This window comes from Apostichopus japonicus, chromosome 4 (assembly GCF_037975245.1).
Source record: "Apostichopus japonicus isolate 1M-3 chromosome 4, ASM3797524v1, whole genome shotgun sequence".
In the NCBI taxonomy this organism is placed as follows: domain Eukaryota; kingdom Metazoa; phylum Echinodermata; class Holothuroidea; order Aspidochirotida; family Stichopodidae; genus Apostichopus; species Apostichopus japonicus.
Window position 1 is genome coordinate 28,892,539 of NC_092564.1, and position 27,396 is coordinate 28,919,934.

General features: G+C 37.5%; 1 protein-coding gene across 2 annotated transcripts; it reads left to right on the plus strand.

Annotated features, from left to right (window-relative positions):
* LOC139967068 (uncharacterized) lies at window positions 1-27,163 on the plus strand. 2 transcript variants are annotated; one of them, XM_071970750.1, is made up of 3 exons: window positions 1-160; window positions 13,052-13,233; window positions 23,781-27,163. In XM_071970750.1, exons 2-3 carry the CDS (start codon window positions 13,088-13,090, stop codon window positions 23,953-23,955), a joined length of 321 nt encoding a protein of 106 aa, XP_071826851.1. In that variant the 5' UTR covers window positions 1-160; window positions 13,052-13,087; the 3' UTR covers window positions 23,956-27,163. The 2 variants fall into 2 exon arrangements, with proteins under 2 accessions (XP_071826851.1, XP_071826850.1); XM_071970749.1 differs by lacking the exons at window positions 1-160; window positions 23,781-27,163 and adding an exon at window positions 13,603-17,532 and having other exon boundaries at window positions 13,094-13,233.
* The last annotated feature ends 233 nt before the right edge of the window (window positions 27,164-27,396 follow it).

Sequence of the window (27,396 nt, forward strand, 5' to 3'; positions counted from 1 at the left end):
GGAACCCTAACTCAGTAGGGTTACTAAAATTTCTTGTTCATCCCTACCATTTTTGACATGCTGATCATGCTACTTGTAAGCTACCGTAATCGAACTTAATTGTCATACTTCTCTCACTCAGTAGTTTCTGCAGCAGCGAAACCATTAAACAACGAAAACTGTGAGTAAGACCTATTTATTCCGACTGGTTTACATAAAAAACTGGCTGATATTTGGAAATAGATACACTGTCGCTAGCCTAAGTTAGGCCTCACTTTTACTCGGCTTAAGTTAAACCTATGTTCAACTCTTTGAATAAGGCCACGGCTACATACTGTAGGCTAGGCCGAGCCAAACTTAGACTATGCCTACAGTACCACCAATACTGGTTACGCGAAGTTGCCGCGCGCATTTGGAGGTCAAAATCTCCACGAATCGTGAGAAATTATACATGTGTGAGTTGGGGGTGTATTTCTGTAGAAGTTATTTTATACTTTTTAAGAAAAGTCACCCAGGAAAGAACCTGGGCACGAAAACCAAACTACGGAAAGACTGATCTGCTCTCAACCCCAGTCCCCTTGCAACAGGACTGTGACTGTTGGATCATCTCCGGGGGTGTATCATCATTCCCCTCGAAAGGAAACAGATACTACACATGATCTTAGCAAAAAGGCAGAGAAGCGATTTTTGTCAAACAAAAATCACCCTTTGCAGCTGAATAAGGCAACAAAAGCTTCAAAAGCCTCACTGAAAGCATTGCTAGTGTAACTTGGAGTCCCAGTGAGGAGATCATTCATATGTGTAACTGTAAGGATATGGTACTGGGAAATCACTACATTTGGTTCTTTATTTGCTCATAAGTTCATTGATATTTTATTGGGATGTAAAACACTACCTGGTGTTGTACAAATAAACTGAAGAAATAAATAAGTTAAATACAAAATGCAATGACTAACACATTCTTTTCTATCAAGAGGAATTTGGCAAAATATGCACAAAATTCCATAGAAAAGACATAATCAGAATAAATGTTAAATTCCTAGAAGGTTTTTTAATAAAGGCCTTTAAAAGCCATTAGCTTTATCTTGCCCACAAAAATGAATCAGCAACATAATTTGCATGACGTGTACTACACACTTCCTCCAGAAAAGCAGTGAATGGTTTCCATGTGGGATGATTGAATCAGAGTATAACATGCTTTACATGGCGTCCAGCTTAAAAATGTTACGTTCAACATTCTTGTATTTAATTGATGATGGAAATAAATGATGTCAATGTCAAAAACCATTATGCATTGCAGAGCTTCCAAAAATGACTTTATGTTGAATGGTTATGATCAGTTTGTTACAGTACCTGTATATGGAGAGGTAAAACTTGTAAAGTTGTGATATCTGTAATACATGCATACAAAATTGCTAAAGTCAGTCATGTTTCCTGTTTTTTCAACCAAACCAAACCCAACAGTCAGTAGTTTTGTTTATATGTAATGAATGTTCTCAATAGTTATTGCATTTTAGAATATCTTTTGATAGCATTAAATTTTGGCAGGTCTATTTTCCTGTGAGCACTTGCTTTAGGTGTCCTTTGTTACTCACATTATTTTCTATTATTAAATATCATTAACTTTTGCTGGCATTGTCCAACTTGAGCTGATAAGTGTTTAGTTGAATTCCCTCTGCCTATGGTCCTGCTTAAAGCTTCTTCCATCTGGAAGCTTGAAAACATCACCAACAACAGAATATGGGTTACGGTGTCCATTTTTATGGACCAATTTTCTTTGTGAACAACTCAAGTACAATATAGGGCCTAGAGATTTATGTTGGGGCTTAAAGAAGTAATACTTCCGATAAGGGTCAAGCCATAACAAACCTGCCCACTAACTTAACATCTCCCCCAGGGTGGTGGACACCATGTAACCCACGTTATATGAACAGAAGGCAGTACTTCATATTATTCAAACGCTATAGAGAGTTATCCTCCAGGTCTTGTTTTTGTCTACCAAAGAAGTGTCCTAAACTTAAGACTTTATTAGTTTTTTATTACTTGTGCAAACCATGGAGCTATTAATGAAAAGTAAGTTGGCCTGACGTTGCGATCCTAGCAGGATCTTCTTGAGAGGCTGAATGACAAGTAACAGTAACAGAAGGGACAAATACATGCACAGAATACAGACAGGTTGATGAGCATGGTGAATACAAAAGAGAAAGATGTAGAGGATTAGTAGAAAAAAGGATGAAGGGAAGAAAGAAACCAGCAGGGCGAAGTGTAGTGGTAGGAGATAAACTGTGGAGGGACAAAGCGAGGATTTGGGTAAGAGGGTAGGGACTAGGGAATAAGCTGCAGAAGGACAAAGACAGGAAAGTGTGGAGAAAAAAGTGTGGTGGGCAAGTCCAAGCTATTTGCACTGTGACGTACGGGACATTTCAGAGACTTAAATGTGTCTAAAAGTTATAAAAAATCTATTTTCCAGAAACTTTTTCAGGTTTTCATATTTGTTATTGCTGCTACTTTATTACAAACTCATGAAGATTTCCTACACTTGCTTTAATTAGGTCCCATCTTAATTAATGTACAGTGTGACGTACGGGACCAGAGAATTTTGTGTTTTTTTTGCTAAAGAGCAAAGCTTAAATCGCTCTGAAATTAGGAGGGCAGTGATCAAGCTGTTATAACTAGTGAATAGCCTAACCTTCCAAGGGCTAAGCTGTAACATATTAGAAAAAAATATGAAGCCATTCCAGTTCAGTGATTACACAAATGAAAATTGTCCTGTGACGTACGGGACATGTGACGTACGGGACAATTTGTCCAAATAAAAATTGACTATGAAAACTCATATTTTTATTCCTGAATATACCATAACAAGCTGATTTCTACATAAAAACATTAATCTGGATATGTCAGAACAATGTCATTTGTAATTAAATGCCATATTTCCTTCTTTCGGGGATCGAAAAGAGCAGTGACTGTACTTGTGAGATCATTCCACTACATAAAACATGGAATGCGTAAAGTATAAATCTACTCTACACATTCATCAAATACTCATAACATCAATTCTAGCTTTGTTAGACCACAAATGATCCAAGATGCAAGTTTTGGTGCAAAACTGTCTCGGTATATACTGTACAACACTGTATCATACTCCCTATTATTGACCCTCAAGTTGAAATATGATCCATCCCATTCAAAACATACCAAAATGTCCACAGTAACATCCACATAATGTCCATCTATGAAACTAGTACAACAAAGAAAACTCTATAGACCTAATAATGGTTACCAGACCAAATGCTCATTACATCAATTCTAACTTTGTTAGACCACAAATGATTCAAGATGCAAGTTTTGGTGCAAAACTGTTTCGGTATATATACTGTACAGCACTGTACGATACTCCCCACTATTGACCCTGAAGTTGAAATATGATCCATCATATTCTACCAAAATGTCCACAGTAACGTCCACATAATGCCCATCTATGAAACTAGTACAACAAAGAAAACTCTATAGACCTGATACTGGTACCAGACCAAATACTCATAACATCAATTCTAGCTTTGTTAGACCACAAATGATTCAAGATGCAAGTTTTGGTGCAAAACTGTTTCCGGTGTATACTGTACAGCACTGTATTATACTCCCCACTATTGACCCTGAGGTTGAAATATGATCCATCATATTCTACCAAAATGTCCACAGTAAAGTCCACATAATGTCCATCTATGAAACTAGTACAACAAAGAAAACTCTATAGACCTAATACTGGTTACCAGACCAAATACTCATAACATCAATTCTAGCTTTGTTAGACCACAAATGATTCAAGATGCAAAGTTTTGGTGCAAAACTGTCTCGGTATATACTGTACAACACTGTATCATACTCCCCACTATTGACCCTCAAGTTGAAATATGATCCATCCCATTCAAAACATATCAAAATGTCCACAGTAACGTCCACATAATGTCCATCTATGAAACTAGTACAACAAAGAAAACTCTATAGACCTGATACTGGTTACCAGACCAAATAGTCATAACATCAATTCTAGCTTTGTTAGACCACAAATGATTCAAGATGCAAAGTTTTGGTGCAAAACTGTTTCCGGTATATACTGTACAACACTGTATCATATTCCCCACTATTAACCCTCAAGTTGAAATATGATCCATCCCATTCAAAACATATCAAAATGTCCACAGTAATGTCAATGTAATGTCCATCTATGAAACTAGTACAACAAAGAAAATTCTATAGATCTAATACTGATTATTGAACAAACTCATGAGTGTTTGTCCTCTGCAAAAATTGGGCGAGCAAAACTCTACACTTGTAACTAAAAATCTCAATGTCTACTAAGTTCAGGACACAAGAACATTGTTGCACAGTCATGATAGTCACACTTCACAAAAGGCCTACAAAATGTTGAAATGCAAACTCAACATTCTTAAAGTTGTCCGCATTCAATGTCAATGTTGAATAGCATTGTAGATGATTCTGTATCCCACACACACACACAATTGACTTCCCGATAGTATATTGAACAACACCTGGGCTGTTGGTGGTCATCAGTCAATGGTTTATTTGAAGCCATGTTGTGCTCTTCAGGCATGCAGGGATTATAAGTTGCAACTACCATCTTTCAACAAAATAGATTTGTAAGCATTGAAAGGTTTCCAGTTGAGGTCCCCATTGGAGCCCATGCATGTTTTTTATGTATAAATACAGGGTTTCCCCCACACTATGTCCCGTACGTCACATTTTGTCCCGTACGTCACATTTTTTATTTTGATAATTAGATTTGCTGTGAATATTTTTTCAATTTTTTTGGGATGGATTTTGTTGAACAATGTTCTTAATTAGAACTTTACAGAATATCACCAAAAAAAAATTGTTCGTCCATATCAAAACTTGAAAAAAAGTGCTGAAAATTGTGACGTACGGGACATCAGTATTTGGACACTAGCTAATTAGCATATTTAATTGATGAACCCAAAAACATAATATGTCAAAATTATTGGAAGGAAGGGTGTATCATGTCCCACATAACTTATATTCAATAAGTTCATATTGCTGGCAGGGAAATAGAATTCCAAATGTCCCGTACGTCACGCTGCAATTTGAATTTATGCAAATTAGCCGGCTGTAATTGTTCGAATAGGCAAAACAATTTAAAAAAATTATGAAAATCTGAAACTTCAATAATTCAGCTTTAACATGACACCACATTTAGGGAGCTTCAGTAAAGTTTGAAATTTGGCTTCTAGGGATACAAGAGCTTGGACCTGCCCTGGTCTTTATTACTTGTTAACTACTTGTGAAAATGATACATCTAACTATGACTGTATCAGGATACATTTTGGCTGGATTCGAACTCATTGTGGGGGAAATCAGTATGGGAAGAGTTTTTGTTTAAATTGTGTGAGGTAATCCCTAAAACTGGACTATATTGAAACACAGAACAATATTGGTGTAAGGGGGGGGGGCATGTTAATATACTGTAGTTACCATCTATTTTGTTTTGTGTGTATGCAAGTGCTGATAGTCGTAATTGATTACAAAGCAGTAGTCATGATTACTTTTTAATTTTTTTTATTTATTATTGTAATCTTTAATGAAGGTAGTCCTGCTCAGTGCAGAAGCACTGCTTTCCATAGGAGCCCTATTGTTACACTTTGAATGTTCAATTAATCACGCTCAAAACCCAATTTTACTCAACAACAAGCTAGCACTACACATAATTGCTTTGGAACAATAGCTAGAACCTATCAAAAAATGCACTAAGGCCTAGCCTAGAACGTTTGCCCTATGCTCAAATGTACTGTATTGTATTTCATCACTACATTAATGTACAGTTCATTGACCCCTGTGACAGCTAGCTTGCACAGTGCTGTGTTAAAAATCGGTGAGCACCAACTCCTGTTAAATTGATGCGTTTGCTTGTCAGTAATACAATTGTTCTGCAGTGCAACATTCAGTCAGGTAGCAATGTTTCATCATTGCACTCAATCTAAACTTGTCATTTCTTCAGACATGTTTATAATTAAGTATTACTGGCCTGGTTCACATTCATTGGATGTCTGATCGAGTGTGTCACATCGATTGCAGTGTACTTTGATTTCAGTTTGCAAAATATGTACCTGCTATTGTGCTAGGGTAGAGCCTAGCCTAGAACCTTGAACGTCCTTCCACAGAAAACTCTATTGCATACTAATCATCACACTGCTACAAGTTGCAAGTTGCTACATTTATTCATTGTTTGCACGTTTGCTCTTATCAGTGCTAATAGTTGTAGTAGCCTTGTAGATTCATTCAAAAGTTTTGATTTACTGTGAAGGATTTCAAAAAAACCGTTGTAGATTGAAAGTTGTTCACAGTTATTGTTTGGTAGATGTTTTAACATGATTTAGACACCACACACAGGGTTCGTACGGGTGCTTGAAAACCTTGAAAATGCTTGAATTTGATTGGTCAGTTTTCAAGGCCTTGAAAGTACTTGATTTCTTATATTTTTGGAAAATGTCATTGAAAAGTGCTTGAAATTTAACATGCTTAATGCAAAACATATTTTGTATGTAATTGTTACACAATAATTACCGTGGAATAGTCAAATTGTGACAAACAAAAAACTTAAAAGAATGTCTTAGTTGTCTAAAAAATTACGTACGAGGGAGGGTCGCGCACAATCACCGCAATCTTCTCGCACAGTCACTGGCAAATTACGGCCTCCACTAAGCAATTTCAGTACCAGCGACAATAACCAAAAATCCCCACAAATCTCCGACCACATGGTAGCCTAACTTCACACTGAGTCAACATGGAAATCTAACCTAGCCATCTGTTTATTCGCTCAGTTGTGTCGCAAATAAAGAATAAAAATATCCATGAAAAACTTCAATCTTCGACCACATTTTAGCCTAACAATCACACTAAGTCAATGGGAAATGTAGCCTAACCATCGGTTGGTTTGCCCCCCAAATAAACTTTGCGTAGCTTTGGTTACACACTTTCCTTGCTGCTATCGTCGCGCGCATGGTAGCCGAACACCACACATAGTCAACGGGAAAATCTAGCCTAAGCATCTCTTAATTTGCTGAAATTGTGACGCAGTTAGCTAGAACTAAAATATCCGTGAAATACTGCAACCTTCGACCAAATGTTAGCCTAACAGCCACACTAAGTCAATGGGAAATGTAGACAACCATCGGTTTGCCAAAAAAAAAAATGCCTAGCTTTGTTTACCATTTCAATTAACTGAAAATGTCTTAAAGAGGGAATGTTGTATTTTACGTACACCGTTGCTGTATCGATGGATTGAAGGTTTTAACTTCGATTTCTTTTCAGCAGTATATAATGGTCTCGTATTTGGTGGTGATTTCATCCACACATGTTGTTTTCTATGTGTTTCTACAAGTTTTCTATTTCAGTTGATGGGTTGTTGGTTTTTCGTTATATATTTGGTGTCTTGACGTTATTTGCTAAACGATCGCAAATTTTTGCGATTAAAATTTCAATGAATTTGCTTTAAGGTCGCAGCACAAGGAAGAGGGTAATTGTGCTTACTTTATCCTATTAAATGCTTACAACCATTTCCTTAAACAGCATGTTGAATTTTAGAAAAGAGCACCCCTAAACCTTAACAAAAAAAACCCTCGTAAATTCATTAAGAGGGTCGTTTTTAACTTTTCATTTTCCAAAATTGCCCCCAAAGCCAAATCTATAATTTCTACCCTGGTTGTAACAACAGTCGATCAGACACGGACAGTCTATAGGCCGAGTGAAATTGCATTGCTGGACGTACGCATGTGAGCTGTACAGTAGTAAACAATCTAAATCCTACCTACCTGAACGATAAATTATTTATCATTGTAGTTGGTAGGATTTATATTGTATATCATAAACAATACTGTTTGTATGCGGCGTGTAGCGTCGTTACAATTCGGATATATCACGTAAACACATGCATGCTGTGAACAATTTTGGTGGAAAATTTGGAAGGACTACCAAGTTTTTTTCAGGACTACCAAAATCTTTTAAAATCTTTGAAACTGGTAGTCCCACGGACAACCTTCTCAAATACCTGAAAATCCAACACTGATCATGTCTTTATAAACCCAGCGTACACATTGCATTAGATATGTTTTATGCCTCTGTCTCACAGAATGTCTATTGTTAATGATAAGCATGTGCTTGAAAACATAAATTTGGTGCTTGAAAAGTGCTTGAATTTTGCTGTGAAAAAAGTGTACGAACCCTGCACACATTAAGACACAAAATAACAAATAAAGACAGTGCACCATGGACAAAGATTTGTTTTGACTGTATTTCTGCAATGTAAAAATGACAGTGATGACGTCATAACTAACCGAGTAATCGCAGTATAAATCAGGAGAAGGGCTGTGAGATTAATCCACTACAAAAGAAAAAGTCGACTATCAGCACTAATGTATACCTAGATATAACATGCTCACGATATGTATGGTCTTGTTACTTTTATTGCAATAATGTATGATGACACATACAGTATAAGATATGCATGGACATTACAGATTGGTGAAGGAAGATGATTGAATGAGAAGTATATTTGATCCCAACATAAAACGATACTATCTTCCCATTTATATGTAAATTATTTGCATGCTAATTCTTTTGCCCTTCCATAAGGAAGATGGAGCTTGTGTGGATGTGTATGATGCCATATGTGTGTGTGTGTGTGTATGATGCCATATGTGTGTGTGTATGATGCCTTGTGTGGATGTGTATGATGCCATATGTGTGTGTGTGTGTGTATGATGCCATATGTGTGTGTGTATGATGCCTTGTGTGGATGTGTATGATGCCATATGTGTGTGTGTGTGTGTATGATGCCATATGTGTGTGTGTATGATGCCTTGTGTGGATGTGTATGATGCCATATGTGTGTGTGTGTGTGTATGATGCCATATGTGTGTGTGTATGATGCCTTGTGTGGATGTGTATGATGCCATATGTGTGTGTGTATGATGCCTTGTGTGTGTGTGTGTGATGCCTTGGCTGTAAAAACTGTAATTACAAAGAATATGGTGGATGAACTTCATACTGGTATGCAGGTCAAGTGCAAGAAACATTATCCTTTGTGAGGGTTAAAAGTTGTGTGAGATCAACAGAGCTCCAAACACTGCAAAAATGATACCTGAGAAGAATGCTTGGATGAAGTTCATAGTTTGTGTGTAGTCCCTCCCTGGATGAGCACAAGATCTCTATTGAAATTGGTGGAGGTACTGTAACTTGCTCACTTGAGGTCATTAGGGGTCAACGACTGAAGACTTTGTAAACACTTTAACTCATTAAGTCAGGTTTACATCCACAATAAGGAGGACAAAAATCCTATGGATGCAATTGATGAACTTCATATTTGATACAGTGTGTATTGTAGATGCACCTTTAGTGAGTAAAAACAGTATACAGTTTTCTGTAGTTCTAAGTAAAGTTTATGAGAGGTCAACAGAGGGCCAAACTCTGTAAACCTTGTTAACCGATTATAAATCAAATGGAAAAACTTGAATTAACCTAATGTTATATATGTAGATCCACATTAGTGAGTGCAACAATCATATTGTTTTCTGTGAAGGTTAGACATTTTAAGGTCAAGGGAAGTCAAAATCTGAAACCTTGTCAACACACAAACTCCTAAAGTAAAGCATAAATAAACTTTATAGTTGATATGTTAGGTCCCTGTTTGTGCAAATTCCTTGCTGATTACTTCAAGCGCCAAATGGTTGGCTCCTGAAAATCATGTGTGCTGAATTTGCTGATGTTTTTGGAGGTCAAAGGTCAACAGAGGTCAAGGTCTGAAACTTTCAATCATGGCAAAGTAAAGCTCTTATACTTCTGGTTCCACCTTATACATAAACAGAGTTTATTTCTGTGGTCAAATTTCATGTACAGTAATATCTCCAGCTCTAGGTCAAAGTCTGAGAACCTAATATCAAGAACTCCTAAGTTAAAAGCTGCATTGCCCTTCTGAATGTGGTTTGTGGATTCACCACAAGAACCTTCTGTCAGAATTGAAGCAATTTGTTACCTCTCTGCAATTACTCAGGAGGGATCTTATAGTAGATCAGTGATGTAGGTACAATAACAATACATAATGTAGCCATACGATACAAAGTCACATGAGAAGAAGAAGAAGGTAGTAAGTGGTAGGAAGTAAGGATTTTATTTTCTGAATATGGGCCACATGCTGAGATTGATATCTCCTGACTTTTAGCATGTCTCTTGCTTAGAACTGCATCAATGGGATCTGACTGACTTGCAAGGGTGGCCTGTGAGAAGTTTTGGCTGCAGCTTTGGAGCAATGTTGTTGATCTTGCAAAGGCATGAGCACACTACATTTATGAATTTTGTAGAAACACAACAGACTCCGAACAACTTAATGAACTCATTTGAAGACATAGCCTGTAGCAATATACTTTGAGAAATACAACAATTTATGTATTCCTTTGAGTAAATTTGTCATCAAAGAAAGTAAACATATCTGTGTGAGTTCAGAATTAAGTAGATTCCAGAAGTTGTCATGCTTGTGTATCTCTTTTGGATGTTAGGAAAAAACTAGTTGTGTTGCAAACTGTGCCAAAAAACAGAGATCTATGGCATGTCAATGGAAGTGTATGAAAGCTGGATGCATTGATAGTAGTGTATATTGTCATTGCCAGTGCAGTCTAATCTTCTGTAAAGGTATTGAATAGGAAAGTACTAGAGGTTGAGCCATTCAGTATGCTGAGTGCTTTGACATTTAGGTTTATTTTTTAATTTGCTTAGCTTTGTGTGGTCCTTGTTTTGTTTGTAATTCTTTGAATTTCTAGTAAAGGCTATGTGATCACTAATTTTAAATATTTGTATATTGCTAAATTGATGGCATTTGGCAATTTGGTTGCTAAAAACCTTGTAAACAAGCTTACTGAACATCTGTAGCATTGATTAATGTCATGTAGTTTGGTGGTAGGTGTGCAGTAATGAGTGCTACACTTGAGTAATTTTGTTAGAGGCCAAGGTTTCATTGAAGTCAATTGGAGGCAAAATCTGAAAACCTTACAAACAATTCAGCGCATTAATTCTTGCTAGTTGATGAATCATGTACTTGGTATTTAGGTGCTTATGATACTTATAAACAAGTCATCACATTAATTCTTGCTAGTTGATGAATCATGTACTTGGTATTTAGGTGCTTATGATACTTATAAACAAGTCATCACATTAATTCTTGCTAGTTGATGAATCATGTACTTGGTATTTAGGTGCTTATGATACTTATAAACAAGTCATCACATTAATTCTTGCTAGTTGATGAATCATGTACTTGGTATTTAGGTGCTTATGATACTTATAAACAAGTCATCACATTAATTCTTGCTAGTTGATGAATCATGTACTTGGTATTTAGGTGCTTATGATACTTATAAACAAGTCATCACATTAATTCTGGCTTTCATGAATCATGTACTTGGTATTTAGGTGCTTATGATACTTATAAACAAGTCATCACATTAATTCTGGCTTTCATGAATCATGTACTTGGTATTTAGGTGCTTATGATACTTATAAACAAGTCATCACATTAATTCTGGCTAGTTGATGAATCATGTACTTGGTATTTAGGTGCTTATGATACTTATAAACAAGTCATCACATTAATTCTGGCTAGTTGATGAATCATGTACTTGGTATTTAGGTGCTTATGATACTTATAAACAAGTCATCACATTAATTCTGGCTTTCATGAATCATGTACTTGGTATTTAGGTGCTTATGATACTTATAAACAAGTCATCACATTAATTCTGGCTTTCATGAATCATGTACTTGGTATGTATAGGTGCCACTGAGTGTTGCTTTTGTCATTTTGGAGGGTCAAAGGTCAGTTGTTGGGGCAGTAGATGTAAAAATCTTAAAAATGGATAACTCCCAAAGGAAAAGTGTAATGAACTTCATATATATATGATATGTGTTTCCACCAGACTCAGTGCAAAACCCTAATGGTCTCTGAAGAGGTCAATGGCAGGTGAGGTCAATGGATTTTAAAGTGTGAAATCTTTGTAAAGATGGTTACTCCAAAAGTAAAGGTCAATGAACCTTGTACTCAAATGTACATTCACCATAGTGAGTACTAGAACTTTGAAGAGGTCAAGAGTCAATTAAGTTCAGTGTCTAGGTCATAAGTAAGAAAATTTTATAAACAAGATAACTCCAAAAGTAAAGCTGCAATGAATCTCATACATGGTATAATTTAGTGCCCCATGGTGAGTTTTCAGTTGCTGTAATTTTCTTATGGTGAGTATAGTTTGGTCAAGATCAGTTTGTGACAGGCTCAAAGTACACATTACAGTACTTCTGAAATAACTTGAAGAATACACACAGTCACTAAGAAGATGAAATCTGTATTCGAAAGTTAATACTCTCCAGTTGGGTGATTTTGAAAGGTGTTATTGTCCCTTGTCAGTGGTCACACTCTTAGCATCAAGGGGTCAAGAACTGATCTCAAATGTTGTCAAAATTGGCCTTATTCTCTGTGATATATGTACAGTAGATGGCTATAGGTAAATTTGGCAAAATATTCCACATGGAATAAACAATGCTATAACTTTCATCCATTAATAACAATTGTTAAAGAGGTTGGTGGCAGAGATGAATTGTCAGCTCAATAAGGTAATTGTACATGTGTTTGTACAGCTTCTACGTTATTGTGTTCCAATTAGGATGATTGTTCTTTCTGGATATTGAAAGTTTTTGGCATGAAAATTGTATATATAGTCTTAAGTGTTTGATGTCCACAAGTGAGTATTACAGAGATGTAAAGGTCTAGGTACTGTAGGTGGAAATCTCTGATCTTCTATTTCTCACTTAATTCTTGGATCCATTTAAGTAAACTTGCTCTACATCAGTGAGGTAGTTGAGTGGGTAGATTATAGAGAGTAATGACAAAGCCTTCAGACTTTCTGGTTAGACAGTTGTGGAATATCAGTTATTTCCCTCAGTTGGTTTCAATGATTAAGACTTTATTAACCGTACATTTGTCTCTTTACCAATACAGATTCCTTATCTGAGTGCTCTCGGTTCACTAACAGAAATGGATTATGTTGGGAAAGCTATATTATCCAATAAAGTCAAAGGTGTAACAAAGGAACTTGGATTCTCCGATGATCAGTCCGAGGAAAAGCCAGCGTATGATCCTGAAAAGGAGAAGGAAGAAGAGAGAAGGAAAGCAGAAGAAAAGTAAGTCAAAGTACAAAGAGTTCTTAGACTGCACATATTGTGTTTGGTATGAAATGTGAGTCCAACCAATCCCTTATTTGCATAATACTCTGTCAGTTGTTTTATTAAAATTATGGACATAATTTTCTGCCCTCATTAGAGTAAGAATATAATATTTGAATGCTTATTTATGGACTGGTGTTGACATATTCTTCCATTAGCCTAGAAGATAAGAGTATTTATGGTTAATATATATATTACTGTAGGGTTCACTTATATAGTAGGCTAGGAAGCCTATGTACAACTAACAGCATGGAACACTCAGGGAAATATTTAAAAGTTTAAACAAATTTGTCATTGAGTTTATTCTCTTTGCCTTTTCTCCACCAGCACTTGGAACAATAATCATTAAACGTGATTTCGTATAAGAAAGTCGGATCTGAGTCAGTGCTTGCGATTGAATCAAAATATTATTATGGGATGTTATATGAAGGCTGATCATTGTGGAATTGAAGCACACCCTATACATGTATTATTATTATTTAAATATTACCAAAAGGAACAATCACAAGTGACAGAACAGACTTCAAATTAACTTCAATTTGTAAAACATGCTGCCCAGGTAAAGATAATTGTTACAGTATATGTTGTGGCTTTAAAGGTGAATATTTTGTTACATTTCGAGCATGAACATCAGTTTCTACTCCCACAGCAAAACTGGGGTTGATTGTTTGTGAGTTTATTACCATGCACATCTTTAGGTGTGTACCATAAATAGCAGTAATTTTCCATTCTAGAAAATTTCTTAGTTTTAACACAATGTAAAAAAGCAAGTACTTCACTGCTAATGTGATGGGATTTCATGCTGGCAAGCTGTTCAGTTAAATGTAGAGGACCTTATTGGTGAGTGATGTAAACTCTGCTACTATTGTAGCAATTATAAATCATTTATGTGTATTACAAAAGTTAGTATGCTCAAGCCTGAAAAAGCTCCTTTTTAGGCTTTGTGCATGCCCGAATGACAAAATGTTTGAAACCATCCCTCCCATATAAAATCAGACTTTCAATGTTTATATCATGAATACTACTTTACAAGGTAAAACGTGAAAAGTCCAGAGGTTTGTAAACAGTGTGTTGCAAACTCCTATACTGTACTGTAAAGCTGTGTTCAAGCTTTGTCTGTGTGTGCCTGTGATGACATCATAACGGCAGCATTACCAACAGTTTGGGAAGAGATCTGCAACTCTATGGATTTGCTGACTTGTTTTATTCTGAATACCACTGTATACCACTTTGAACAAAGTCCTGTAAACCAGGCAGTTTCATAGTAAGCAGACTTAGAATAGTGTTTTGTGAAGCTTGTAGTACTATACTTTAGATGGTTTAACAAATTAAAGATTCATATTAAAAAAATCTTCCTTCCTACTGTAACTCCAACCTGACCATTCCTTGCAGAAGGCAATTTAGGAATATGCTGATGATGTGTGTGTGTGTGTGCTTGTGTGGGTACGTGGGAGTTCAATGTATGATGCATTCTCTCGTAAACAAGACCAAAACTCAAAAGAACATTATGGATTAAATTCATACCTGTCAGTGAATGTATACAAGAACCCTATCTTTTTTTTTAGAGGTCAGTGGTCCTCTAAGGTCACCAGAGGTAAAATCTGAAAGAAGTAGGTAATCCAAGGAGTTACAGATCTCATCCCAAAGTTTGGGTACATGACCAGTATGGTGATATTGCTGTGGAGGTCCATCCATCATCATACACTCACCAAGTTTGAACTCACTGACCTCATGACCTTTGACATTTAACATTGTAGGTTTGGTGAATAGAACACCAGCTTTAGGCAAGTAAATCTCCCCTTCCTGCAGACCATACCACTATTTGTGTTTAAGTTTAGTACCTCCAAAGTTAAGTAGGGTGATACCAATTCATCTATGTAATAGATTAACTAAACGACTGGCATATATTCTACACTCTAAAAGGTCACTTGTATATATACTCAATAAGATATATCTACCCCGAGGTCACCTTTGTTATATCAGATATACACGAACCACCGAATAGAAGAGAAGTATAATCTCACCTACACGTATTGAATGTGTTTTATTATTTTGTCTATACCCTGTACGGAAGCGGGATCACGACAAAAAGTGGCGACGAGGATGGGATTTTCTACAGGAAATATTTTTCTTCAACTTCTATATCTTTCATTATTACTTATGGCTTTATTTGGGAAGCTAGAGGAGTTTCACGAAGGAAGGGAAGAATGGATCCAGTATGTTGAGCGCCTTGAACATTTCTTCGCAGCTAACAGTATTGCGGATGAAGTAAAGAAACGTTCCATCTTTCTCAGTATTGTGGGACCCGATTCCTATAAATTGTTAAGGAATTTAGTTTCCCCGGAAAAACCAGGTGAAAAAACATTCACAGAGTTGGTTGAAATTATGACCAAACACCAAAGCCCCGCCCCATCTGAGACAGTTCAACGTTGTCAGTTCAACAGCCGATTTCGAAAATCCGGTGAGTCAATCGCTACCTTCGTTTCTGAACTGAAGTCGTTATCAGAATTCTGTAATTATGGTAACACTCTTAATGATATGCTTAGAGACCGATTAGTTTGTGGGATTAACGATGATAGAATCCAACGTAATTTGTTGGCTCAACCTAAATTCACTTTTACTAAAGCTCTAGAAATAGCCACTAGCCAAGAAACGGCAGCCCGGAACGCGCAACACCTGAAAGAGGCCTTTCAACAGCCCCTGGCGACACCTCTGACCCAAGAGTCGGTCATGCACATCCCCAAAGGTCACAAAGGTCAGAAAGTTACCGTGCAGTCCGAGAAATATCGCAATCGAAAGGAGTGGTCGTCAAAACAAAAGTGTTATCGCTGTGGAAACAATAATCACGAGCAGAAGGATTGCTGGTTCAAAGATAAGGACTGTCATAATTGTGGAAAGAGAGGACATATTGCCAAAGTTTGTAGGAGTAAGATATCTAAAGTGAAGCAGGTCAATGAAGACACTGGACAAGCTAACGATAAATTATTTTATCTATTCAACGTAAATGACGGTAGAGCACCATTAGCGGTGGACATAAAGATTGATGGACAGAGTGTAAAGATGGAAGTGGATACAGGAGCTTCTATGTCGATTGTTTCAGAGGAAACTTTCAAGGCTAATTGGAAGAACAAAAAGTGCCACAAAAAAGATATTGTTCTTCGTACGTATACCGGAGCCACGGTAGAAATTTTAGGTGAAACTGAAGTGACCATCGAATATCAGCGACAAAAATGCAAGTTGCGGTTAATCGTTATTCGTGGTGAGGGAGCAAGTCTTCTTGGTCGCGACTGGCTTCAGAAAATTCGGCTGGACTGGAACAGTTTCTACGTCAATAACGTGACCAGGGAACGACTGTCAGATTTGCTGAAAGCCCATAGTGAATTATTTAAAGAGGGACTAGGTTTGTTAAAGGGAACCACAGCCAAAATCTATGTTGACTCACAGGTCAATCCAAAGTTTCACAAACCGCGATCAGTTCCATACGCAATGAAGAACAAAGTGGAAGCTGAACTGGACAGGTTGCAAATTGAGGGCATAATAACGCCAATTCAGTTCGCAGATTGGGCCGCGCCAATAGTACCCATCCTTAAAGCGGATAAGTCATCTATTCGGATTTGTGGTGACTATAAGGTTACTGTTAACAAAGCGTCTAAATTGGATCAATATCCAATTCCTAAGATCGAAGATCTCTTCGCGACACTGGCTGGCGGAAAGACTTTTTCGAAACTGGACATGAGCCAGGCCTACCAGCAGTTGAAACTGGATGAAGATTCCAAACAATATGTGGTCATCAACACCCACAAGGGACTCTTCCAGTATAATCGCCTTCCATTTGGCATATCATCGGCCCCCGGGATATTCCAACGCGCCATCGAAGGTATTTTACAGGGAATACCCAATGTAGTGGTATACCTGGATGACATCCTCATAACGGGTGCAACTGAGGAACACTTGATGATCCTTGACGAAGTCCTCAGTAAGCTAGAAGATGCTGGTCTCCGGCTCAGAAAAGAGAAATGTTTATTCATGACGCCATCTGTACAATACCTAGGCCACATGATTGACGAGAAAGGTCTTCACCCCATGCCAGAAAAGGTAAAAGCAATCAAGGAAGCACCGGCACCACGTAACGTGACAGAGCTAAAATCGTATTTGGGTCTTCTTACTTACTACGGGAAGTTCCTACCGGCACTGTCGACAACTTTGGCTCCACTATACGATTTGTTGAGGAAGGACACTCAATGGAGATAGACTCAAACGGAAAAGTCTGCCTTTGAGAACTCTAAAGACTTACTCATGTCTTCACAAGTATTGTGTCATTATGATCCTACAAAAGAATTAATATTGTCATGTGATGCATCCCCCTATGGAATTGGCGCTGTGTTAGCACACAAAATGGAAGACGGCTCAGAGCAACCGATTGGGTTTGCTTCGCGCACATTGTCAAGCGCAGAAAAGAATTATGCGCAAATTGAAAAAGAGGGTTTAGCATGTGTGTTTGGTGTAACGAAATTTCATTCGTATCTTTATGGGCGACATTTTACGCTGTTCACAGATCACAAGCCGCTGCTTGGTTTGTTCAATGAGGGCCGCACAATACCGCCGCAGGCATCCGCGCGCATTCAGCGTTGGGCTCTCACTCTTGCTATGTATGAATACAATCTCAAATTCAAACCAACAGATGCACATGCTAATGCCGACGCAATGAGTCGACTTGCATTGCCAGAAACTATTAAGAGTAATCCAGTACCCCCAGAGATAGTACTTGCACTGAATATTCTTGATCAATGCCCAGTAACATCAAGTCAAGTACGCAAAAGTACTCGACGTGATCCAACATTATCTAAAATATTGGGTTATGTAAAATGTGTTTGGCCAGAGCAACGTAATGAGGCCTTGAAACCGTATTACCAAAGACGTAATGAATTGTCCGTAGAGGATGGATGTTTGCTCTGGGGCAACAGATTGATAATCCCTCCTCTGCTCCGTAAACCAATATTGGAAGAACTACATGATTGTCATGTGGGAGGGTCACGCATGAAAAGTTTTGCCCGTGGATTTGTTTGGTGGCCTAACTTGGATAGTGAAATTGAAAAGTTAGTGAAAGAATGCCCGGTCTGTCAAGAAAGCAGACCTAATCCCCCTAAAGCACCATTACATTCATGGCCACAACCCAGTCGACCATGGTCCCGAATTCATATAGATTTTGCTGGACCGTTCATGGGACACATGTTGTTGGTTATAGTTGATGCTTACTCAAAATGGATCGAAGTTCATGTAATGAATAACTCCACTACCAAATCCACCATACAAAATTTGCGTAAAACTTTTTCACAATTGGGAGTACCTGAAATGATAGTTAGTGATAATGGATCATGTTTCACAAGCTCAGAGTTTAAAACGTTTTGTGAAATGAGTGGCATTCGACATGTAACTACTGCCCCATATCACCCGGCATCAAATGGACTGGCTGAACGAGCAGTCCAAACTGTCAAACAAGGGGTAAAGAGAATGAGAGATGGAAATTTACAGGACAAAGTCTCACGATTTCTCTTCAAATACAGAATAACCCCTCAAACCACGACAGGAGACTCTCCGTCACAATTGTTAATGGGTCGCTCCTTACGTTCTCGTATGGACCTGATCCACCCAAATTTATATCAGAGAGTTCAGCAAAACAGGAACAGCAAAAGAGGCAACATGACAAGTCGAGTGTCAATCGATCATTTGAGTTAGGTGACAAAGTTTTTGCTAAGAACTTTGCGATCAGAGGTCAAAAGTGGCTTATTGGTCACATCGTTGAAAAGACTGGACCAATTTCATTTAAGGTTAAGTTAGAAAATGGTAACGTGGTAAGACGACATCAAGATCAGATTAGGAAATGCCATTTGAGTAACTCAGTTAATCCATTACCACCTAAGGACACCAACATTCAGCCGCCTTCAATCATAGAGATTGATGCCAATGATTTGCCTGTAGCAGATAATTCTGATTCTGACACAGAACCACCTCAAGCAGTTGGTGATATTCCCGAAGCTTATGACGTTGAGTCACATGCTTCAGACGTACCTGATTTAGATAATACACCTAAGTCATACCCAAAGCGTAATCGCAAAAGGCCTGATTATTACCGGCCTTAATTATTGTAAGTGAAATGTATATACTCATCTATAACCAATTGCCACAGATAATTTCAAAACGAGTAACTTAATGTTCTAATTAAGTGGGGAGGAGTGTAATAGATTAACTAAACGACTGGCATATATTCTACACTCTAAAAGGTCACTTGTATATATACTCAATAAGATATATCTACCCCGAGGTCACCTTTGTTATATCAGATATACACGAACCACCGAATAGAAGAGAAGTATAATCTCACCTACACGTATTGAATGTGTTTTATTATTTTGTCTATACCCTGTACGGAAGCGGGATCACGACAGTCTACTAGGGGTATTTTATTACAATTGATGCAATCTGAATTTGATGTTAACTACTGTACTAGTCTTTTACCTTGGTTGCCTTGGAAGACTGGACGACCATTAAACAATTTCCAAGGTATTTTGTCAGCCAAAATTGCAGGTTTTTAAATTTTTTTTATTTATTACACTAACATTTCTAGCAATTTTCTGCTAAGCAATCAACTTCAAGCCCAGAATATCTCTATAACATTTAAGACAATTTTGTAACACATTTTTGGCCATTTTGGTAAGCACACAAATTGGGAATTTTACATTATTTAATGCAATGTGAAATTTTAGGGGTATGGTTTCCTTCATGGATTTGAGAGTTTCTCCCACTTTGTATGATTGTCATTTGTCACAATGCACTTTATCCCACAGCCAGGCACACATCCACCAAGTTTGAAGTCCATGCCATGGTAGAGGAGGAGGAGTTTGAGACATAGTTTTTGCACAATTTTGACCTCTTACCTCCATTGATCATGTGACCTTTGGCATTTTACACTAGTTACTGTAGTTGCAAAGTCTATTAGATATTTGTACAGATACTTAGGAATCTTGAAAATTTTGAATTTGACTCCATCTATTTTCGAGGTCTAGATTGTGCTTGTTTTTTGTATCCATGACAATATGGTTGGCAAGTTCTTGAAAATCATTTTGCACAATAAATCCAACATATAATCTTAACAAAAAATCTATACAAATTTGTGACACACTTTGTTTTGTGGAAGATTGCGACCATTTTATATGTTTGTAATAGCCAAAATGCTGAGTTTTGGTTATTTGATATTTGGCTTATGATGTCATAAGTCATAAGTCACAGAGACAACATCCCATGCCAAGGAATACACTCCCACCAAGTTTGAAGTTCATTGGACCTAACAGTTCAGGAGGAGTTTGTGACAATCTCTTGCACAAATTTGGCCAAGATTGAACTTTTACATGTTTGGTGATGTGACCATTGGCATTTTACATTAATTAATGTGCTGCAATCTTGCTGATTCTGGTATCATACATGAGTGTGAAACCATTTTGTCATTTTGGTCAGCACTAACACCCTTGTAAAGTTGGTTATTCCAAAACCAATGCTTGAATGAAATTCATAGTGAAAATATAAAAATTCAGCTTGGTGAGCTCAAGAACCCTGGTATTTTTCAATTTTTTTAAAGGTCATTATCAGTCTCCAGAGGTCAGTGTGAAGAACTTGTAAAATCGATAGCAAAGCTTGGATAAACTTCATACTTAGCATATATGGATCCATCTTATTGAGTACAATCCTATTGTTTTTGACGTCAAATATCATTTGAGGTCACTGAAGGTCAAAGTCTGAAAAGTTTGTAAAACCTCCAAAGCTTAAGTGAGCTCCACACTTGGAAGTGGTGGTGAAACTTGGTCATTTGAGGTTACTGGAAGGCAAACTGAAAACTTTGTAAACCTGATATTTTAAACAACTCTGCAAAAACAGAGTTGGGATCAACTTTTTAAGTAGTGTGTAGGATTCAGATGGAAAACTTCACATTAGTGTTACAGAACGAAAGCATACAAAATGCAAAGGATTAAGTACCCAGGTAGACGATATAAGAAACAAGATGTCAGTTAACATTTGTCAAAATTATTCTGGTGCAATCATCTTGTGTCATATCAAGCTGAAGAGATCAGAGAATGTGTAATTGAACCAAGTCAGCAAGCTCGCAACTTGGGAGTTGTGTTTGATTGGTCTTTACGTGCTGCCGTCCATATTGCTAAAGTATGCCAGAGAGCATTCCACAGCATCAGGAATATTTCAATGATTCAACAGATTATTAACTCCAAAACAACTGCCACTTTGGTGTGGTCGTGTGTTCTGTCACATCTTGACTATTGCAATGCTCTCATCAGTGGACTACCTAAACATCTTCTTAATAAGCTTCAACGTGTTCAGAACTGTGCTGCTAGACTTGTAACAAAAGCAAAAAACACCAACATATAACACCAATTCTTAAAGAGCTTCACTGACTAAGAATTGCGGACAGAATCAATTATAAAATTCTTGTCCTTGTGTTCAAGCAAGGAATGGCTTAGCCTCAATTTGCCTACAGGAGCTCCTCAGTAGATTACCTAAACATCTTCTTAATAAGCTTCAACGTGTTCAGAACTGTGCTGCTAGACTTGTAACAAAAGCAAATAAAAAACACCAACATATAACACCAATTCTTAAAGAGCTTCACTGACTAAGAATTGCGGACAGAATCAATTATAAAATTCTTGTCCTTGTGTTCAAAGCAAGGAATGGTTTAGCCCCAATTTACTTACATAAGCTTCTCCAAGAATACAGACCTAGCAGGGTGCTTCGTTCAAGCGTACAACATGCTGTCTGTTCCTACTGTTCGCACTTCCACCTATGGGGATCGTTGCTTTGCTAGATCAGCTCCACAGCTCTGGAACAGACTCCCCTTAAGGCCCTGTCACATCTCACCGGATTGCACAAATGGACAAGAGTACGCGCGAAAAACAGTCATCCGGTTATTTCCGTTGGCAAAAGTTGTCGCGCATGCATCTGGGGGTTGCAACGTACCGGACGTTCAACGGTGAAAACGGATTACAAACGTACAAGGGACGGACAGCAACGGACAACAACGGATGAACAACGAACGAACTAACAAACACCAACGGATAGTAACGAATTTACAATGGACAATTAACGGATAAAGAACATACAAAACGTAACAGAACAAAATGTAACGGACATACCGGACTAGCAACGGAGAAGAAACGGTCTAAAACCTGGGCCTCCGGAGTGCCTCAAAATCCGGGGGCATCCTCATGAAGTTGATGAAAGATTTTAGTCTTCGATTCGCAGCTCCTGCATTAGTTGGTCATAAAGACCAAACTGCCGTCTTCTCTGTGGACCCAGCAAGGCCCTAGACCAGCATTTACGCCGAGCACGTCTCTTCCTTCTCTTCTTGACTTGTTCATTGGTCTTGATGTTGGCTTCAATGATAAGCATCTGTGCTTGTAAAGCTGACATTGGTTTGAAGCTTGAATCTTTCTGAAGGGTCCATGATGTAGGGGTTGACGGTAGAGGTTATAGGAGCAGAATGAGGCGTGGGACGCTTGAAGTGGACAAGGTGGAGGTACGCTGCATCTCCGTTCTATGTCCGTCTGTTATACTTTCCTGGCCTGAGTTCTTCCGTTTCTTCCGTGTTACGTCCGTTACCTATCTGTTCATTGTCAGTTCTATTCCTTTGCACTTCCGTTATTTCTACGTTAGCGTCCGTCGAATATACGGTATAGGCACTGTACTTCTACGTTTCATCCGTTCTTTGTCCGTTAATGATCCGGTGAGCAATAGCAATAACCAGAGATGAACGGAGAAATACAGTATGCCAAACGCATGCAGAACGAACAAAACGCATGAGAAACTGATAAAACGGATTAGTAATGAATAAATAACGGAGACATTTTTCGGTGGATGTCCGTTCCAAGTTTTGTGCATGTTCAAAATCGACACCGGACAAACTGGACCCTCCCGGTAATGAAACGTAGACGAACGGAGGAGAACCGCAGACTAAACGGATACTAACGTACATCAACGGAGTGCCATTTTTTGTCTTCGTTCCCTCTCCGTTATTGCAATCTGGTGAGATGTGACTGGGCTTTTACATCTGGAAACAATCCAGCAGGTGTCAACTTTCCAGAAAGAACTCAAGACGTTCTTATTCATGAATGCGTATTCATCTGTTTGATGACTGTTGCGTCCATTTTGTGTACTTTTTGCTCCTGCAGTGCCTCTAAGCATTGTTTTATAACTGGATAAAAGTGCTTTACAAATGCATATTGTTATTATTAGTGAGACAATAACAATGCTTTGTAAGCAAGATGACAATTTAACTTGAATTAGAACAGATATTGTCTTAATTATTCCTACTGAGGTTAGTCCTTTTTAAAGATTATTTTCATTGTAGTTATGTATGAAATATTGCACTACCAAAGACTGACTACAGTTCCCTTTCATGTCTTCCCTCTTAAGTTGGATTGTCTAATTATTTTCTTCTCCTATAGGGCTAAACGAGATGGCATTATGAACAAAAAGAAAGCAGAACGAGCAGCAAAGCGAAATGACATCCGAGCTAAATATGGACTGAAAGAATCCAGAAATGATGTTCAAATGGTAGAAGACCATGGTCCTGCTGGCAAATCTACAGGGGAAGAAGACTCCAAGTGTCTGGTTATGTGAGAGGAAATTATTGCAATTAATCTTGTAAATAGTAGAGAAACTGTCCATTGTCTTTAATTGCAATCAGAGGTGAGGAAGTTTGAAGACTTGATATAGTCTTGTTCAAAGCACAATATGAGCAATGGGAAACATTAACCTAGATAAATGTTGCATGTCCATTTGTCAATGATATTAAATACTTTCATGCATTCCTTTACAAACATCATAACCGATCTGTAACTGCACCATAGTTTATGTCACTAATGTGTAGTAAACAATCACACAGTTATGACCATATAATTTCCCCCCAAAATTATGACCCAATCACAGGGATGAAGCAAATGAATATTAAAAACCAAAGGAGTTTGTTATTTGTTATTGTTTTGGTCAAGATGAAATCACTAGTCGGATGCATTTGCGGGAATATGCGTTGAACACTCCATTCGAAACTGTCCATTAGGTTATGTGCTGAGCAGCCTAGGCTATATAAATCCCCATGCCTAGCACTATTATGTAATGTCTGTGTGGTCTGTTAAAGTTTCTGCAGCACAGAAAACTGTTTGAAGGAGATATTCCACAAAAATCCATTAGTTGCTTGCTTTGCCCTAAATGCAAAATATATTTCAGTACATGGTTTTTATATTAGATATTATTGAGGCCAAGACATCTGCCTGCGCATGCACATGATCATGATCAACTGGCTGATATATTTGTAAACATTGGATGATTCTGTGTTATAGTTAACATTTTATTTTGCTCAATCTCTGCAAATCATGCCTGTGTGATTATTAACTACACAATAGTACTGCAAAAAGATTGTTTAGACTGACAAGATTGAATGCATAGAGGCGCTATCAAGCCATAGTATAAGAACATTGTTGTGCCCTGTGTAGTTGACCTTGGCTTCCTCATGCATGCTTTATTGTATGGATTCTTTCATGGTATGTTCTCATGGTAGACATCAAGTTGAATTACTGGCGTACCAACTTTGGTGAATTTGTTTTTTTAATGTAGAAGACTTTAATTTTGTATCTCTATAAGTAAACACATGCCAAAATGCCTTATAATCAACCTACTTTATGACAAGATTTAAGTCACCTTATTCAGTCTTCCAAATTACAATTAAATTATAGCAAATTATATTTATATTTTGTATGATACTAAGTTCTTTAATCACCTCCATATTTGCTATGTATATTTATGATCTCTAAGTTGGTCAATAAATTTTCAGCATTTTGCAGTATACAGTTTAGTTCAAGGCTTTAACCTTTGTATGTGTGTTAGGGTTTAGCATTTTAACAGCTACAGTATGCAGTAGCATGATAAGCAGGCATTGTATGTTTGCTTCACACATTCACAGTGCCTTATGAAACTACTACCGGTGTTTGTTTTTGGTGTCTGCTGGGTGTGTCTATTGACATGCTGCCATCTTTTTCTATTTTAAGTTCATGCTTTATATTAAAAACAAAATCAAGTTGGTAAACGTGTTTGGTAAATCTATTCCACAACTTTAATGGTATACACTGTTTGTAAGACACATTACAAGTGCAGCTGGTTGGGTGATGCCAGTGACTTGAGTTTTTGAGAGAGAGCTCTCTTTATGGACTTTTATGGACTTGCATCTTTCAACTTTGTTGGTACGGCCTTCACAATAGATTAATAATCATATAAAACCAAGAAGAGCAATTCTTGTCCAAACTATCACATGGATCTGTTAGTAAGTTACCAACAATATAACCAGATCTATCTTACAGCCATTCCTGGAGATGCTCTATTATGTGATCATGCTCTTCTATTCATAGTTGTAAAGGGAGTGACAATGAACCCAATTTAATTCCTTGCGAAAGGCAAAAGGAATCTATGTGATTGGTGATGCCTGTGTGTGCCCCTGGCCCTGTAAACATGATAGGTCAATAACTGCATCTTTCTTGGAGTTCATACATGGTATGTTAAACCCCCGTTGATGAATAAATGATCCCTCTTGAAATTGTTGGAGGTCAAAGGTGATGTTAGGTCAACAGGTCAAAGTCGGTAACCCATGTACACACGCTTTGTGAGAAAGTACCTAATGTGTAGATAACCCATGGTAAGTGCACTATCCATATTGAAATTGGTGGAGGTCAAAAGGTTAACGGGTAAAACTATACAAACTGAGTAAACGTGAAAGCTCAAGAAGTGTGGGTTCGTTTAAATGTAAATATATCTGGTATGCAGATCCTCCTTGATGAGTGCAAGATCCCTATTGAAATTAGTGGAGATCAACGGCCATTTGGGTCAGCAGAGGTCAAAGTATGAAAACCTTGTAAGCACAATTGCTTTTGCAACTTTCGGATGAAGTTCATATTTGGTATCCAGATATTAGTGATTACAAAAAGTCATTCTTTTGCTGTGAGTGTCAAAGGTCGTTTGAGATCAGCAGTAGTCAAAATTCTGAAGCTCTTGCAAATTCTTCAAGAGAGACTTGATTGAAATTGATAGATTTCTTTTTGGTCAAGTGTAATTTTTTATGTTTCTGTGTCTATGAACCTTGGCTGACTGTCTGGTTTGTTACAGTCATTTGTCTAGTATTAAAAGGAATGGATCATTGTGCTGACTTCTAAATCAGATCATAGAACTTGGTTCTGAATCAGAATTATAATAAGGTGTTATTTCTACCGGGAATTCCAGGTTTGTTTTACCTGGTATTTTTGGGATATTCATTGATGAAATATTTCAATACCGTCAGTATGGGTATGAATGAAATATCAGGTATACCTGGTATATCGGTATATAGCGACGCAACCCTACGTAGTTCTGGTGTTAGATAGCTAACACAATCTTGAAAATTTATTTGTATATTCTTGCTAATTAGCTTTTTCAAAGTGATGTTGAAATTAATATTTTCTATTCTAGTGAGTGACTGCCTACATACTTCATGATGGGCTAACTGATAATGACTCGTAACGGCTTAGAAAACAGAGTCTTTGACACACTGATGTAAAACTGCACCAGCAGGGGCCTTTCACACCGTCCATAGACATGTGTCAAACTCATGCATTAAGAAGCAACATTTCAGAATTGCATGCTATCTTTAAATCATTTTCCTTTCATATGCTCAGTGAATACATAACTGGTGCTAAAAGGGTCTCAGTTTTTTCATATCTTAATCTTATGTAATTCTGTATCAAATTAAGCAGATTTTTCTCTTATGCAATTATTGTTCGGATGTTATTAAATGCGATGAAGAATCTTTTGTGAAAAAAAGTCTTTTATTTTATCTGCACTTTCTGGTCCAGCTGATGCCAAGCATTTGCCTAACTGACCGCTAGTGATACCTTATGATCATCATTACAAGAATCTTCGTGATTATTTGAAGTCGGCAATGGTCAGCACATAATTTTGATTGCAGCAGTGTTACTGTTTGCACTATTACTGTTACAAGGAATCACTACACCATTGCAGCAGTGTTACTGTTTGCAATAT